Consider the following 15,187-nt stretch of genomic DNA (forward strand, 5'->3'; position numbering starts at 1 on the left):
ATAATGAAATACTCAGCAGATACAAATAATAAAATACTTATATATAATGATATTTCGACTTCACATTAGGGCTACAAAGGTCAGGAAAGAGGGAGAGATACAGAAGAAAAAAAAAAAACATAACACGTGAGTGTCTTTTTTTAACTTGTTAAAGGTAAAGTTCAACCCAGGAGAAGGGAGGGGAGGGAAGGTCAAAGTTCTGATTCATCAACAAATACTACTTTATTTGTTAAAAATACAAGGCTCTGCTTGGTGCAGTGGCTCCCGCCTGTAATCCCAGCACTTTGGGAGGCCAAGGCGGGTGGATCGCCTGAGGTCAGGAGTTCGAGACCAGCCTGGCCAACATGGTGAAACCCAGTCTCTACTTGGGAGGCTGAGGCAGGAGAATCACTTGAACCGGGGAGGCAGAGGTTGCAGTAAGCTGAGATCGCACTGCTGCACTCCAGCCCGGGTGACAGAGCAAGACTCCATATCAAAAAAGAAAAGAAAAGAAAAGAAATAATGAAACGACAGGAGGGAGGTTCCTGAGTACGCTGATTAGAGTGGAAATCAGACATCAAAACTGAAACCCGCCGAATTTTCCAAAAAGCCAGATGCTCATAGAACTGAAGCTTGAGACACTTACATCAGTACACCTGCTGCCTGTTGACCAATTCCTCTTCCTTGTCCCTCCTGTTTTCCTTCCCTGCAATATAAGTCCTTAACTTTAGTCAAGGGGAGGGATGGATTGGAGGTTTATCTCCCCTCTCAACAGCTCACTGGCTGATGTCACCAGAAGAAAGCCTTCTTCCCTGGCAATACTCGCGGTCTCAGTGATAGGCTTTCTGTGCGGTGAGCAGCCAGACCTAGACCAAACCCCTGGCAATCCATAACAAAATCATAAGCAAAATCAACCAGGAAGCTATTTGCACCCTGGAACCCCACCTGGGAGGGGAAGTCAAGGCAGACTTTCCAGAGAAGGTGATGCTGAAAATTTCAGAAACAGAAATTTTGAAGAGCAAGAGTTACCAAGCAAAGAACATTCCAGGAGAAGGAACAGGAGGTGTGAAGGTGGAGGCTCTGGGGTGAGGTTCTTTATGGAATCGAAAACGGTTCAGAACAACAGGTGGACGGTCAAGGTAGTAGTGAGAGGAGGTGGGACAGGCGACCACGCCGCTGCCCCTGAGATGACTGGAAGGCGACTTAGGAGGGGAGCTGGGGTGAGACAGGTGCAGGGGTTGAGGATGAGAAAGGCACAGAGTGACTAGAGGATTCCCACCTGCAAGCACATCTGGAAGGGGTGTCTGGATCCTGGGGGCAGCGACTGTGTTCTAGGGCGAGAGCCACCCTCGCCAGGGGTGCAGGCAGGCGAGAGGAGGGCCTGGGGCTGTGGGTCGGCCACACTGCACCCTCATTTGTGGGCAGCCCCGGAGGACCAGAGTGGGGAAGCACCCCACCCTCTCCCAGGGCCCAACCGAGCACTGCAGCCGGAGGTACGGGGTTGTCAAATGACAGTTTTGCGGTTCCAGATTGCCAAAAGAGCCAGTGGCCAGTCTAGGGCACCGCGCCGTCTGGCATCTCCCTGGAGGCCCTGGGCCTGGCCCGAGGCTCAGCCCGGGTCTGCAGTTGCCAGTCAGTGCGGGGCCCGGAGTGGATTCGCGGGGCGGGGCGGGGCACTGCCCGCGCCCGGAGCTCGGCAGCAGCTGCCCAGGGGCGGGGGCGGCAAGACGCGGAAGTGCCCGGCAGGTTGGCGGACCGGCGGGAGGCGCAGCCTGGGCAGAGCTCAGCTTGGTCCCGCCGCCCGGCCGGTGCTCCCGGGCACAGCCACGCAGGCGCACCGCAGACAGGTGGGTCCCGGCCGCCGCGCTCTCCCCTCTGCGTCCCCGCCCGGCGCGCCCCGAGGGTGGCGGGAGCGGTGCCGGCTACTGCCCCCAAGTCTAGGCCTAGACTGGGGCCCGCGCCCCCCAGGCACCTGCGGGCGGCGGGATGAAGACTGGAGTAGGGCGGGGTCCGCGTCCAGCTGCGCCTGGAGACCGAGCTCTGGTGGGTGCCTACAGCAGGGTGCGCCCCGCCGGCCTGGGACTTCCAAGGCGCCTCCCACGCCCCGATCAGTTTGGGGTGCTGGCGCCCGGGGAGCCTCGTGACCCAGGCGGCGGAGTAGGCACCGCTGCGGGGGTGCGCCGGCTCTGCTGCTCTCCCTCCCGCTCGCCATCGCCCAGAATGGGGGCTCCCAGGCGCCCCGCTGGAGGCTGGCTTGGGCCACAGATGAGCGAGGCCGGATCCTTACTTTCGATGCACTCGCCCTTGCTCTTACCGGGCCACCCTCACCCTTTCGGAAAAGAGGTTGAGGTTAAAGCGTTCATCCCCCGGGATCTTCAGGCCAATGGCAGGAACTGTGCAAGAGTTTGAGGGAAGATGGTGTCAGGTAGAGGCTCCGTCCCTGGGCTCGCGGCCGGGAATGGTAGACTCTGGTCCCCCGAGCAGCGGAAAAGGATGGGGCGCAATAGTTCCTGGGCTGGTTTCCTTAGGTCCTGTCCCAGAACTTAAGAAGGCAACAATGAAGAGGCTAAACGTGGAGGAAAAGTGAGGCTAGCGTGGCCGGGATGCGTGGGGAGATGGTTGTCTCCGGACCCCGGGAGGGGCGGGAGCGGGTACCCGGGAGCAGAGGCTGGAGTGGGGGACTTTCCCAGCCTCACGGCCACGCTGCTGAACACAGCAGGGTGCTGCTCCTCCAGCAGCAGGAGGAGAGGTCCAGAGGCTGACCCTGGAGGTGGGGGTGGCTCCGCGGACTGGCCCAGGGGGTGTGCCCCAGCGGAGCACGCGGGAGGGGTGGGGGCGGAGGGGAGGGGGGAGCAGGGGCGGAGGACTGGGCTGGGCCCGGGCTCCTCGAGGGCCCGGAATGGGGATAAGTGACCAGAACTAGAGAGGGCTCGGCTGTATCGATGTAGGAAACTGTAGCCCCTCAGGAGGCCCTCTGGCAGGACCTCCCCTTCCTGCCCCCACCCCCAGTAGTTATGGGGCCTGGGGTGCTGGGGCTGAGGGGTTCCAAGAGTCTAGGGAAGCACTGGGAAATCACCCCTTTGTATCTAAAGGCCCTACATTGGGGTTTTTCCCCTGTACCCTGGTCTTCCCCTACCCTGACCCTGGGAGGAAGCCGAAAGAAGCTTCTTTCCGGGCACATTTTGCCCCAGAGCCTCAGCCTGTCTGGACCAGGTGGGCAGCAGGGCCCAGGGTGTGGGCAGCTCACCCGGAGGGGTGGGATTTGGGGTCAGGGCCTGTACAGGGAACCCCTTGTCCTCTCCCCGAGCTGGGTGTGGGTTTGCAAGGAGACATGTGACCCAGACCAACCTTGGGAGCAGCAGGGCGCCTGCTGTCTGGCCACTCTTACTAGGACTGCTGTGGCACTTCCTCCCCTAGTGGGTCCCTGGTGCCCATGAATTGCAGCTCCTGGGTGGTGGTGGGGGCACTGTCTCCTGGGACTCCAGCAGGGCCCTGGGGTGAGCTGTGGGCTTGCCCCACCTCAGCAGGTCCTCTAGGGCTGCCCACTGGATGCTTCACTGCCTCACACACTCGTAGGGGCTTCCTCAGGCTGTTGGATTTCCCCACTTTCCGGGGCTCAGGTCCGTTGACTTAGGTCTAGGGCTCTATACATTTCACCCAGAGCCTCCGGAGCCTGGCAGGCAGACCTATTCTGACACTGAACTTCCAAAGTCATGGGCCTTGATTGGGGTGGTCTGAATCAGACCGAGCCCTTTTCTGGGCAGGAAGGAGCTTCTGGGAGGATGGATGCTATTCGGGTTAGAGCTCGTGTGGACCTAGCTGCAGGCAAAAGCCTTGAGGCTGAGTCCCTTCTGTGGCGTGGTGGACAGACTGTCGCTCATCACAACAGGGCTTGTCACGGGAGCTCCTTCTCCACACTCCTCCCTAAGCTGCCTGTATGGAGGCGGCCCTCTTGACACTGAGGCCGGAGTTGTCATTTCAAAACCTTGCTGTGTATTAAACAGCTGTGTTGGTCAGGGCCAGACTGCTGGACTGACAGCAGGGGGCAGGCAGTCGGACCCTCTGATCTCCCCAACGGCACTAGCGCCTGCATGGCCTCAGCCTAGGGGGTCATCAGGGAAGCTCTCCCCCATTCTGCGCAGACAAAGCTTCCTCTGTCCAGCCTCGCTCGGCCAGAATTGTGAGCTGCTGGTGACTGGCACCCCTCTATTCTAGGGCCAAGGCCTCTCAGGGGTCTACAGATACAAATATGGGTGGGTGCACACCCATGTTATAAACCACACTAAATGCACAAAGACTGTCTGCAAGTTTGGGGTGCGGGGAACAGCTCTGGGTGGGGGTTGGAAATTTGGTCTGGGGTACCCACTAGGCTCCCTCCCTCAGCCCACAGTGAGTCTGGTTTCTGAGTTGTCCCGGTCTAGCCACTTTCGTTTCCCCTGGGGCCGGGTGGAGGCTGGGACAGAAAGCGGAACTGAGCCCGCCTGTTCTGAGGCCAGGGCAGGGCTGGAGCCTTCTGAACACCTCCCTGTCCCAGCCCCTGGGCCAGGCAAGGGCCAGCCTTACCTCTCCTGAGTTGGTGGCAGCAGAGCTGGGCTCTGAGGGAGGCCTGCAATGTGAGACAGTAGCAGCTCAGAGGCGGCACTAGGCAGGTACAACCCCAAAAGGTACTGGGCAGGGAATTTCAGGGGAAACTGAGGCTCCATGCTGCAAGGCCCAAGCAGGCCCAGACACAGGGAGTTCAGCTCGAACCTTTGCTCCTTACTTGCTGAGCGACACATTCACTTCTGATGGGCTGTGCTGTATAATGACCCAGTCCTTTCTGTCTTCCACCCAGGGGTCTCAAGTGAAGGGCCAAGAGCATGGGTAAGGGGAGGAGAGGGACAGAAGGGGGCTCAGGACTGTGGAGAGTTTCCGGTTCTGGGCTGGAGAGGGAGTTGGGCAGGTGGAGGGGAGGAGGCAGGGTCCCTCTGGCCTGACTCCAGGGAGGCAGTGAAGCTGTGGCCTGGGAGGCAGGGCTCATGCCCCTGGGTAGGTAGCAGTTAGAGCTGTGGCTTCTGTTTCCTGCAGCCTTCCTAACAGGCTCTGGCAGGTGTTAGGGCCTTCCTAAGTGCTACCTGAATACGTGTCCAGTAGGAGGAGAAGGGGGAGGACCAAGAACCTAGATGAAAGGCCCTAGAGAGGTAACATCTGTTTGGTGGCCGCTGTCATTGGAGGTAGGTTGAGTTGGTTGATGGGATTTCTCTAAAGATGTTGAGAAACTGCTTTCCTCCGAAGGCAGGTGTCCTTGGGAGCTCCAGATGAGATTCTTATTGAGGGCATCTCCAGAGGGAACTCTCAGGGGATGGAGGGTGAGAAAACTTGGGCAGGGAAGAATCGAACCAGGGGTGTAGACTGAGCAGGAGGCTGTCTTCAGGCTGATCCCACAGAGCGCTCGCTGCCCCAGGTAACCAGCTTGAGACAAGACAGCCAGGCTTTTGGTGTCAGGCAGTCACTGGCTGTGGGCTGCCCCCCAAGAGTGAGGGGTGGGCCTAACCTATGGTGTGAGTAGTGGAAGGCAGTTCTCTGGCCAACGGGCTGCTCGCTGCTGTTAGCAGTTGGAGAATGGATGCCTCCGCCTGGTAAAGGGCACCTGGGGCTGCGCCCGCAGCATTCACTAACTCGTAACTCTCCTTCCCTTCCTCCAAACACGAAATTCCATGACACTAGACAAGAAAGCTGATGCTTGGAAAAGAGAATTGGCCTTAAATACCTAGATGGACTGGAGAGACCATCCCTTGTGGTCCATAGCTTGACCTCTGAGCACCCTGTCCCCATCCACCTGCAGACCTGCTGAGGCTCCCCTCTGGCTTTCTCCTGCAGACCCCTCTGCCATGAACCAGTCCATCCCAGTGGCTCCCACCCCACCCCGCCGTGTGCGGCTGAAGCCCTGGCTGGTGGCCCAGGTGAACAGCTGCCAGTACCCAGGGCTTCAATGGGTCAACGGGGAAAAGAAATTATTCTGCATCCCCTGGAGGCATGCCACGAGGCATGGTCCCAGCCAGGATGGAGATAACACCATCTTCAAGGTAAGCCCCAGGGAGGAGCTTGGCTGGACCTCCAGGGCACCCTGTCCCCAGAAGAGGAGCGCACATAACACACACAGGCAGCTCCTCAAGGCTGGCCATCCGCCCAGCTACCGTGCTGCTGCTGATGCCGGGCCTGGACTAAGGGGATGCAGACGTAGACACAGGGCACACCTTTTTCCTTTTTTGTTTTAAGACAGAGTCTCGCTCTGTAGCCCAGGTTGGAGTGCAGTGGCACAATCTCATCTCACTGCAACCTCTGATTCCTGGGTTCAAGCGATTCTCCTGTCTCAGCCTCCTGAGTAGCTGGGACTACAGGCATGAGCCACCATGCCTGGCCTAGGGCACATCTTTTCTAACCTGCACCCTAGAGCAATGTGGGGACTGAGGGTCCCCAGAAGGCCTTCCCATAACTCGTCCTACTCACTCTTTGCTCGTCTCACTCCTATTACTCATGAGGACTTGTTCAGTGCACACATACACTAAAGGAAGCCAACAATCATCCATCATCTTTCTAAAAATTTTATTTTTAAATTAATATATATTTATGGGGTACACAGTGATGATTTGATAAGTACAGTGATCAGATCAGGTACTTAGCATATCCATAATCTCAAACATTTGTCATTTCTTTGTGTTGAGAACAAACTGTTTTTAATATATGATTCACATACATCATCAATCTTTTAATTTTTTAATTTTCTAATTTTTTTTAGAGACAGGGCCTCACAGTGTTGACCAGGTTCCAATTTTTTTTTTTTTTTTTTTGAGACAGGGTCTCACTCTGTCACCCAGGCTGGAGTGCAGTGGCGCGATCTCAGCTAGCTCACTGCAGCCTCGACCTCCCAGGCTCAGGTGAGTCTCCCATCTCAGCCTCCTGAGTATCTGGGATTACAGGTGCCTGCCACCACACCTGGCTAATTTTTTGTACTTTTAGTAGAGACTTTGCCATGTTGCCCAGGCTGGTCTCGAACTCCTGGACTCAAGCAATCCACCCACCTCAGCCTCCCAGAGTGCTGGGATTACAGGTGTGAGCCACTGTGCCCGGCCCATTCTTTTTTTTTTAATTGACATATTACAACTATACATATATACTCTTTTTTTTTTTTTTTTTAAAGAGATGAGGTGTTGCTCTGTTGCCTACTGTTGCACCACTGGTGAGCAGTGATGCAGTCATAGCCCACTGCAACCTCCAACTCAGCTCAAGTGATCCTCCAGTCTCAGCTTCCTGAATAGCTGTGACTACAGGTGCATGCCACCATGCCCAGCTAATTTTTTTTTTTTTTTTTTTTTTGAGACGGAGTCTTGCTTTGTCACCCTGGCTGGAGTGCAATGGCACAATCTCAGCTCACTGCAACCTCTGCCACCTGGGTTCAAGCAATTCTCCTGCCTCAGCCTCCCCAGTAGCTAGGATTACAGGTGCCCGCCACCATGCCCGGCTAATTTTTTTTTTTTTTTTGTATTTTTGGTAAAGACAGTTTCACCATCTTGGCCAGGCTGGTCTTGAACTCCTGACCTCATGATCCACCTGCCTCAGCCTCCCAAAGTGCTGGGATTACAGGCATGAGCCACTGCGCCCAGCCTAATTTTTTGATTTTGATATTTGTAAAGATGAGGTCTCGCTTTGTTGCCCAGGCTGGTCTCAAGCTCATGGGCTCAAGTGATCCTCCCACCTCAGCCTCCTGAGTAGCTGGTATCACAGGCGCAAGCCACTGTGCTCTCTCCAGTAATCTTAATGCTAGGACATACCTAGCATAATAGTTTTTGCTTACATTTTCATTTTTTTTGCACATGTGTGTATATGGAATGCAAAATTGGAATCAAGTGATATATCTTGATTTATAACCTGGATTTTTTTCACCCAATATCAGGATCAGCTTTCCTTTCCAACATACGTCCACATCACTTTTCGTGACTGTAGAATTTCCACTGGAATGGTTTAGCACAATTTGGTCACTGAGTCTTGGTTTTTGGATACTTGAGTTGCTTTTAAAACCTGAACTTAAAAACCACATTGTCATGTAGGCTGTCTTAATGCTTCCCTTTTTTTCATCCTCAATTATTTTGGGGGTTGATTTCCTAGAGTTGAAAATTGCTGGGTCAAAGGCAATGCTTATTTTTTAAAACTTTGGATACATATTTTCTTAGTTTTTGGGCTTGATCCTCACCTTTCCAAAATTCTTTTGCTAATCCATTTCTTATTTTTGTATAGGTAATACAGTCACAAAATTCAACATTAAAAGGCATAGAATGGTTTAGAGCAAAAAGTCTCCCTCCTTCCCTGGTTCATCACCACCCACTCCCCTCCCTAGCCTTTCCCTAGAGGCAGCCGTGTTGTCATTTTCTTGTTTAGCCTTCCTGAGAGATTTTTATGCACATATAAGCAAATATGCACTATCCTTTCCTCTACTTTTCATAAGAAATGCTAGATATCTGCATATTTGTCTAGACTTAATACTTCTTGACAATTGCTACATGTCAGCTTATAAACAGTTTCCTGCTTTTTCTTTTTTTGTGCTGCCCAGTATTTTTCACTCAGTGGGTTGGCCGTAATTTCACCAGCCCCTCATTGATGGATGTTGCATTGGGTATTTTGGGTCATCTTTTACACACAGTACTGCTGCGAATAACTTTGTATGTGCAATATTTTGTGTGAATGCTTCTATGATATTTAGGATGAATTCCTAGAAATCAAATAGCTGGGTTAAAAGGTAGAAAGAAACGGTAACCCTCACCTCACCTAATTGCCATTCAAAATAATACCAACAGCTCCAGTGTCTCAAGCCTGTGCTACGTGCAGGTATAGCTCTGAGTGCTTTACGGACATCAACTCCCCTCATCTTTTTTGAGATAGGGTATCACTCTGTCATCCAGGCTGGAGTGCAGAGCATAATCATGGCTCACTGCAGCCTCGAACTCCCCAGCTCAAGCAGTCCTCCCACCTCAGCCTCCTGAGTAGCTGGGACCACAGGCACCCACCACTATGCCCAGCTAATTTTTTGTAAAGACAGGAGTCTCGTTATGTTGCCTAGGCTGGTCTCCAACTCCTGGGCTCAAGCGGTCCTCCCACCTTGGCCTCCCAAAATGTTGGGATTACAGGTGTGAGCCACTGTGCCCAGCCAACATCAACGCTTTGAGTCTTCGCTGCCACTCCATGAGGTGGGCAACTGTGAGGAGATCAAGACCAAGGGAGGCAGTGACGTGGCCTGGCACACAGCTGGCGGGGGGCACTTCCAGATTCAAACCCAGCCTGGCTCCAGGGTGCTCACCCTTATCCCCTACGCTGTCCTCCTTAGAGATCACACTGATTCACCCTCCCAGGAGCAGGGACTATGGATCCATCACATAGCCCCTAGATTTCATGTAGCTTGCTGGAAGCCTGAGGGCTGGGGCAGGACTGTGGCAGACTCCCACGCTGCAAACCAGGTCTGGAGCTCAGCGAGGCTCAGCCTGAAGCTGAAGTTCTCCCCACACAGTAGAGTCTTCTATGGGACAGGAGGCAGACTGGGGCTGTGGTAGGGACGAGGTTCTCTGTGGTCGGCTATCTCTTCCTGCCCCAGGCCTGGGCCAAGGAGACAGGGAAATACACCGAAGGCGTAGATGAAGCCGATCCGGCCAAGTGGAAGGCCAACCTGCGCTGCGCCCTTAACAAGAGCCGGGACTTCCGCCTCATCTACGACGGGCCCCGGGACATGCCACCTCAGCCCTACAAGATCTACGAGGTCTGCTCCAATGGCCCTGCTCCCACAGGTATCAGGCCTAGCCCTCTGTGGGCCACCTGGGAGGCTGTGCAATGTCTCGGCCCCCAGCCATGAGCTCTCGGGTGCAGGCAGGCCAAGGGCCCCTCTAGCAGGCAGTGGTCCAGGACACGATGCGGGGGCTCCCACTAGGTCATGACACCCAGGGCTTCCAAGAGTGGCTGGGATGGGTCACTGGCAGATCAGGAATGGCTTGGCGTGCAGTCAGGGACCTGGGTGCTTCTTCCTTACCATTGCCCTTGTTTTGGCTTCTGGCTCCAGCCTAGGTCTCATGGCCCATGGAGTCGGGGAGGTCTTTCCCAATCCTGGTGGCTGTGCCCTCCACCTCGCCCTGTGTTGGGGCAGCTTTGGGGAGGGCAGAAGCTGCACAGGAGCTACAGGCAGCCTCTCGGGGGATCTTGCTCCTCCTCTGACATTGACTCCTTTACTGCCCTGCTTTTCTCTCCCTGCTGTGCAGACTCCCAGCCCCCTGAGGATTACTCTTTTGGTGCAGGAGAGGAGGAGGAAGAAGAGGAAGAGGTGAGTGTGGGGTGAGGAGGCAGGTGGAGCCCTGGACGAGCTCTCTGCTGTCCCCATCGGCCTTAGGTTTCCGCAGCCCCACTCCCATGAAGCCCCGTGGCCCTCTCAATGGTTCTCCTTGTTTCTTCTCCTGGGATTCTGAATGATAGGAGCACAGTCCCCACCTGCTCCTTCCCAGGGCGTTGTCATTACCCTGTTGTGTGACCCACGCAGCAGTTGGGGCTTGGTAGGTCTGACTCCCCGCAGAAGGCAAATGAGGAAAGTGAGGCAAAGGGCTTTTCTGATCTGCCTGGGATGGACGAGCTGGGACCGGAGGCAGGGTCTTGCCTGAGCTAAACTGAGGCTAGGGGAGTTGCCTCATGGTTCTCCCCTGTTATTTCCCCAGCCCCAGGTCAGTGGAATAACCTGTCCTCCTTTCTCTCCCATCTCTTCCCTCCCTTGCTGGTGGTGTCCCTTCAGCTGCAGAGGATGTTGCCAAGCCTGAGCCTCACAGGTGGGGCCGGGAGGTGGTGGTTGGGGGTCTAGTATACAGAGAACCTACAGGTACCATAGGTACCTGGGAGGCGGCTGATGGGAGGCTGGGGTGGCTCAGGGCTGGGAGGAGGTGTGCCCGGGAGGCAGTTCGTGGAGGTGGCACTGACAGCCATCCACACGCACTCTCTGTAGATGCAGTGCAGTCTAGCCCCCACATGGCACCCTATTCTTTACTCAAAGAGGATGTCAAGTGGCCACCCACTCTGCAGCCACCCACTCTGCAGCCGCCCACTCTGCAGCCGCCCGTGGTGCTGGGTCCCCCTGCTCCGGACCCCAGCCCCCTGGCTCCTCCCCCTGGCAACCCTCCTGGCTTCAGGGAGCTTCTCCCTGAGGTCCTGGAGCCTGGGCCCCTGGCTGCCAGCCTGCCCCCTGCAGGCGAACAGCTGCTGCCAGACCTGCTGATCAGCCCCCACATGCTGCCTCGTAAGGACCCATGGCTGGGCACGGGGAAGCAGTGCTGGGGGATTGGGGTAGGATTGGCAAGGAGGGTGGAGGGTGCTGGACTCCCTTGGGTGGGGAAAGTGGGAGAGCGGATGGGGCTGGGCCTGGCCACTGGGCTGCAGAATGGGGAGGCGTGGGGCTCAAGGATGGGATGGGCCTGTCTTCTGCCCCACAGTGACCGACCTGGAGATCAAGTTTCAGTACCGGGGGCGGCCACCCCGGGCCCTCACCATCAGCAACCCCCATGGCTGCCGGCTCTTCTACAGCCAGCTGGAGGCCACCCAGGAGCAGGTGGAACTCTTTGGCCCCATAAGCCTGGAGCAAGTGCGCTTCCCCAGCCCCGAGGACATCCCCAGCGACAAGCAGCGCTTCTACACGAACCAGCTGCTGGATGTCCTGGACCGCGGGCTCATCCTCCAGCTACAGGGCCAGGACCTTTATGCCATCCGCCTGTGTCAGTGCAAGGTGTTCTGGAGCGGGCCTTGTGCCTCAGCCCATGACTCATGCCCCAACCCCATCCAGCGGGAGGTCAAGACCAAGCTTTTCAGCCTGGAGCATTTTCTCAATGGTGAGGGCTCAAAGCTGTGATCCTCCTGGCCGCCTCTTGCCCAGGGGCGTGGTTCCAGCCTCTGACTAGGGACCTTGATTTTGATGCAGAGCTCATCCTGTTCCAAAAGGGCCAGACTAACACCCCGCCACCCTTCGAGATCTTCTTCTGCTTTGGGGAAGAATGGCCTGACCGCAAACCCCGAGAGAAGAAGCTCATTACTGTACAGGTACATCTCCCCTGCCCCAAAGTCGGCCTTGGCTTGAAAACTGGGGAATCCTGGGGCTAGGCCCTTGCCCCAGGCTGGAGGCTCAGGGCTCCCTGAGCAGTGTGAACTTGGCCACCAGAGACCATCAAGGCTCAGAGCCGGAGAATGCAGTCTATTACTCACCCCTGATGGCTGCCCTCATGCACAGCTGGATCTGGCAGCCCTGCCACGGGTCTCCCTGTCCCATCTCCTCTTTGCCTCCCAGGTGGTGCCTGTAGCAGCTCGACTGCTCCTGGAGATGTTCTCAGGGGAGCTATCTTGGTCAGCTGATAGTATTCGGCTACAGATCTCAAACCCAGACCTCAAAGACCGCATGGTGGAGCAATTCAAGGAGCTCCATCACATCTGGCAGTCCCAGCAGCGGTTGCAGCCTGTGGCCCAGGCCCCTCCTGGGGCAGGCCTTGGTGTTGGCCAGGGGCCCTGGCCTATGCACCCAGCTGGCATGCAATAACAAGGCTGCAGATGGTGACTGGCCCTGGCTTCCTGGGTGGCAGTGCGGACTGATGAGGAGATGTGACAGCCCGGGTGAGCACCTGGCTGGCTGCAGGGTCCTACCTCTGGGTTTCCTGGAAGTGGATTTGGGCCAAGAAGGAGAGGGAGAAAGGCCCGAGCCCCTGCCTTCCTGGGCCTTTCTCTCCTGGGCTGTCTCTGGTCTGGTCAGCCTGGCTCTCGAGAAATTCAGCCATGAGCAGGGAAGGAACTCCCCCAACCCTGGGGCCTAGTTGTATAGGAGGAATTGCCTAAGGGTGGCCCACTCTTGTGATTGCCCCATTTCCTCCGGCAAAAAAAGCCAGAGTGTTGTGGGCCAAGTCCGCCCACGGGGCCTCTGCAGGGCATGGCCCTGATTTCCCTGGTTTGAGCCTTACTTCCTCATCTGCCTGTCCTCTGAGATAATATGAGTGAGCACTTAGGTATCATATCAGATGCTCAAGGCTGGCAGCTACCCCCCTTCTTGAGAGTCCAAGAACCTGAAGCAGAAATAATTTTTATGTATTTTTGGATTAATAAATGTTAAAAATAGACTCAGCTGTTTCTTTTCTTTTTCTACTACCAGTTGCTCCCATGCTGCTCCACCAGGCCCTGTTTCGGATGCCAGCTGGCCCACTCCCCAAGCACTTGCCCCCAGCTTGCGACCATTGGCACTGGGAGGGCCTGGCTTCTGGGCTGATGAGTCAGTTGGGCCTTCATAAACACTCACCTGGCTGGCTTTGCTTTCTAGGAGGAAGCTGGCTGAAGCAAGGGTGTGGAATTTTAAATGTGTGCACAGTCTGGAAAACTGTCAGAATCAGTTTTCCCATAAGAAATGGTGAAAAAGGGTGGGCTAGCATTGCAGCTGCATTTGGGACCATTCAAATCTGTCACTCTCTTGTGTATATTCCTGTGCTATTAAATGTATTAGGGCAGTGCATGCAAATCGTCCTGATATATTTATTATATTGTCCCCCGAGGTGGGGACAGTGAGTTCTCACTCTTAGTCCCCCCCAGAGCTGGTTGTTAAAGAGCCTGGCACCTACCCCCTCACTTCATCTGTGTCATCTCTGCACACTTCAGCCCACTTTCTGCCTTCAGCCATTGAGTGGAAGCTGCCCAAGGCCCTTACCAGGTGCAGATGCCCAATCTTGATGCCCAGCCATCAGAACTGTGAGCCAAATAAACCTTTTTCTGTATAAATTACCCGGCCTCGGGTCTTCATTTACAGCAACACAAAATGATTAAACCCCCATAAGTGTTCAAGGATACCTTGCCCCACAGCCTCATCCACAGAATATATTGTCACTGTTTGGATATTTGCCAACCTGACAGGTGAGCTAGTATCTCAGTGCCACTTCTCATTATCAGCAAGGCTGAGTAGCTTTTCAAATGGTTAAGTGGCCTGTACAGATTTTTTTAAATAAACAATTTTACAATGGTTTTAGATTTATGGAAAAGTTCCTAATAGAGTTCCTGTGGACCCACAGTTTCTCCAATTGTTAACATCTTACATTACTATGGCACACTTGTGACAATAATGAAACCACGTGGACAATTACTATGAACTCAATTTCTTTATTTGGATTTCATGAGTTTTTCGGATATCCTTTTTCTGTTCCAGGATACTATCCAAAATATCACATTACATTCACTTGTCACGTCTCCTTAGACTCCTCCGGTCTATGACAGTTTCTTAGACTTTTCTTGTTTTTGGTCTTGATGGTTTTGAGGAATACTGGCCATTTTTTAAAGCATGTCCCCCAGTTTGGGCTTATCTGATGTATTTCTCATTTGCTATTAGAGATAGGGTCTTTGCTCTGTTGCCCAGGCTGGAGTGCCATGGTGCAACCTTGAACTCCTGGGCTCAGATGATCCTCCCACATAGCTGGGACTACAGGTGCACACCACCACACCTGGCTTGCTTTGTTTTTTTTTTAAGAGACCTGGTCTCGATATATTGCCCAGGCTGGTCTCAAACTCCTGGCCTCAAGTGATCTTCCCACCGTGGCCTCCCAAACAGCTGAGATTACAGGTGTGAACCACTGTGCCCCACCTGTTTCTCATGGTTTTTGTATGGAAGACCACAGAGGTGAAGCATCATTCCCACTACATCATATCAAGGGTGCATACAATTAACCTGATTTATCACTGTTTCTGACTGAGGTAGTGATAGGTTCCTCTATCATAAAGTTACTCTTCATCCTCCCTGATGTTCTGTATGTACACAGGTACAGTGGTTTTAGTATTATTCACCTGCATCCTCTTAAACTTCACCAACTAAAGTACAGTGATTATGTAGTGCTCCTTTTGTCTTTAGTCTTAGTTTTCAATCATTTACAAAGGTGTGCACCTTTTTTCTTCACAGGCCTGTGCAGTTCTATTCCCTCTCGAAATTGTCAATGTTTTGAGATTAGGAGAAGGGAGATGTCACATACCTGGTTTCCAGCTTCTTCCAAAAAACTGGCAAATATGAAAACACCGTCATACATTCCTCAAAGGCAATAATCAGCTGGAGCTCTGGATGGGGAATGTTCTCCCAGTTCAATACGGTCCTCTCCTGGCCTGCTTCCTTCCACTGCTCTCCGTGTCCCTAAGGGCATTTGAGTTT

The 15,187-nt window shown here is 54.3% G+C and overlaps 1 protein-coding gene across 8 annotated transcripts; it reads left to right on the forward strand.

Annotated features, from left to right (window-relative positions):
- Nucleotides 1-819: 819 nt before the first annotated feature.
- Nucleotides 820-13,782, forward strand: IRF5 (interferon regulatory factor 5). Of its 8 annotated transcripts, XM_054497229.2 has the most exons (10): nt 2,882-4,628; nt 5,047-5,192; nt 5,839-6,044; nt 9,602-9,791; nt 10,257-10,318; nt 10,778-10,811; nt 10,985-11,275; nt 11,469-11,861; nt 11,951-12,069; nt 12,314-13,778. In XM_054497229.2, the coding sequence occupies exons 3-10, from the start codon at nt 5,850-5,852 to the stop codon at nt 12,557-12,559; spliced, it is 1,530 nt and encodes a 509-aa protein (XP_054353204.1). In that variant the 5' UTR covers nt 2,882-4,628; nt 5,047-5,192; nt 5,839-5,849; the 3' UTR covers nt 12,560-13,778. The 8 variants fall into 8 exon arrangements, with proteins under 8 accessions (XP_054353201.1, XP_054353199.1, XP_054353207.1 ...); XM_054497226.1 differs by lacking the exons at nt 2,882-4,628; nt 5,047-5,192 and adding an exon at nt 820-1,064; XM_054497224.1 differs by lacking the exons at nt 2,882-4,628; nt 5,047-5,192 and adding an exon at nt 1,703-1,826 and having other exon boundaries at nt 12,314-13,782.
- Nucleotides 13,783-15,187: the final 1,405 nt, after the last annotated feature.

Source organism: Pongo pygmaeus, chromosome 6 (assembly GCF_028885625.2).
Source record: "Pongo pygmaeus isolate AG05252 chromosome 6, NHGRI_mPonPyg2-v2.0_pri, whole genome shotgun sequence".
NCBI classification, from domain to species: Eukaryota; Metazoa; Chordata; class Mammalia; order Primates; family Hominidae; genus Pongo; species Pongo pygmaeus.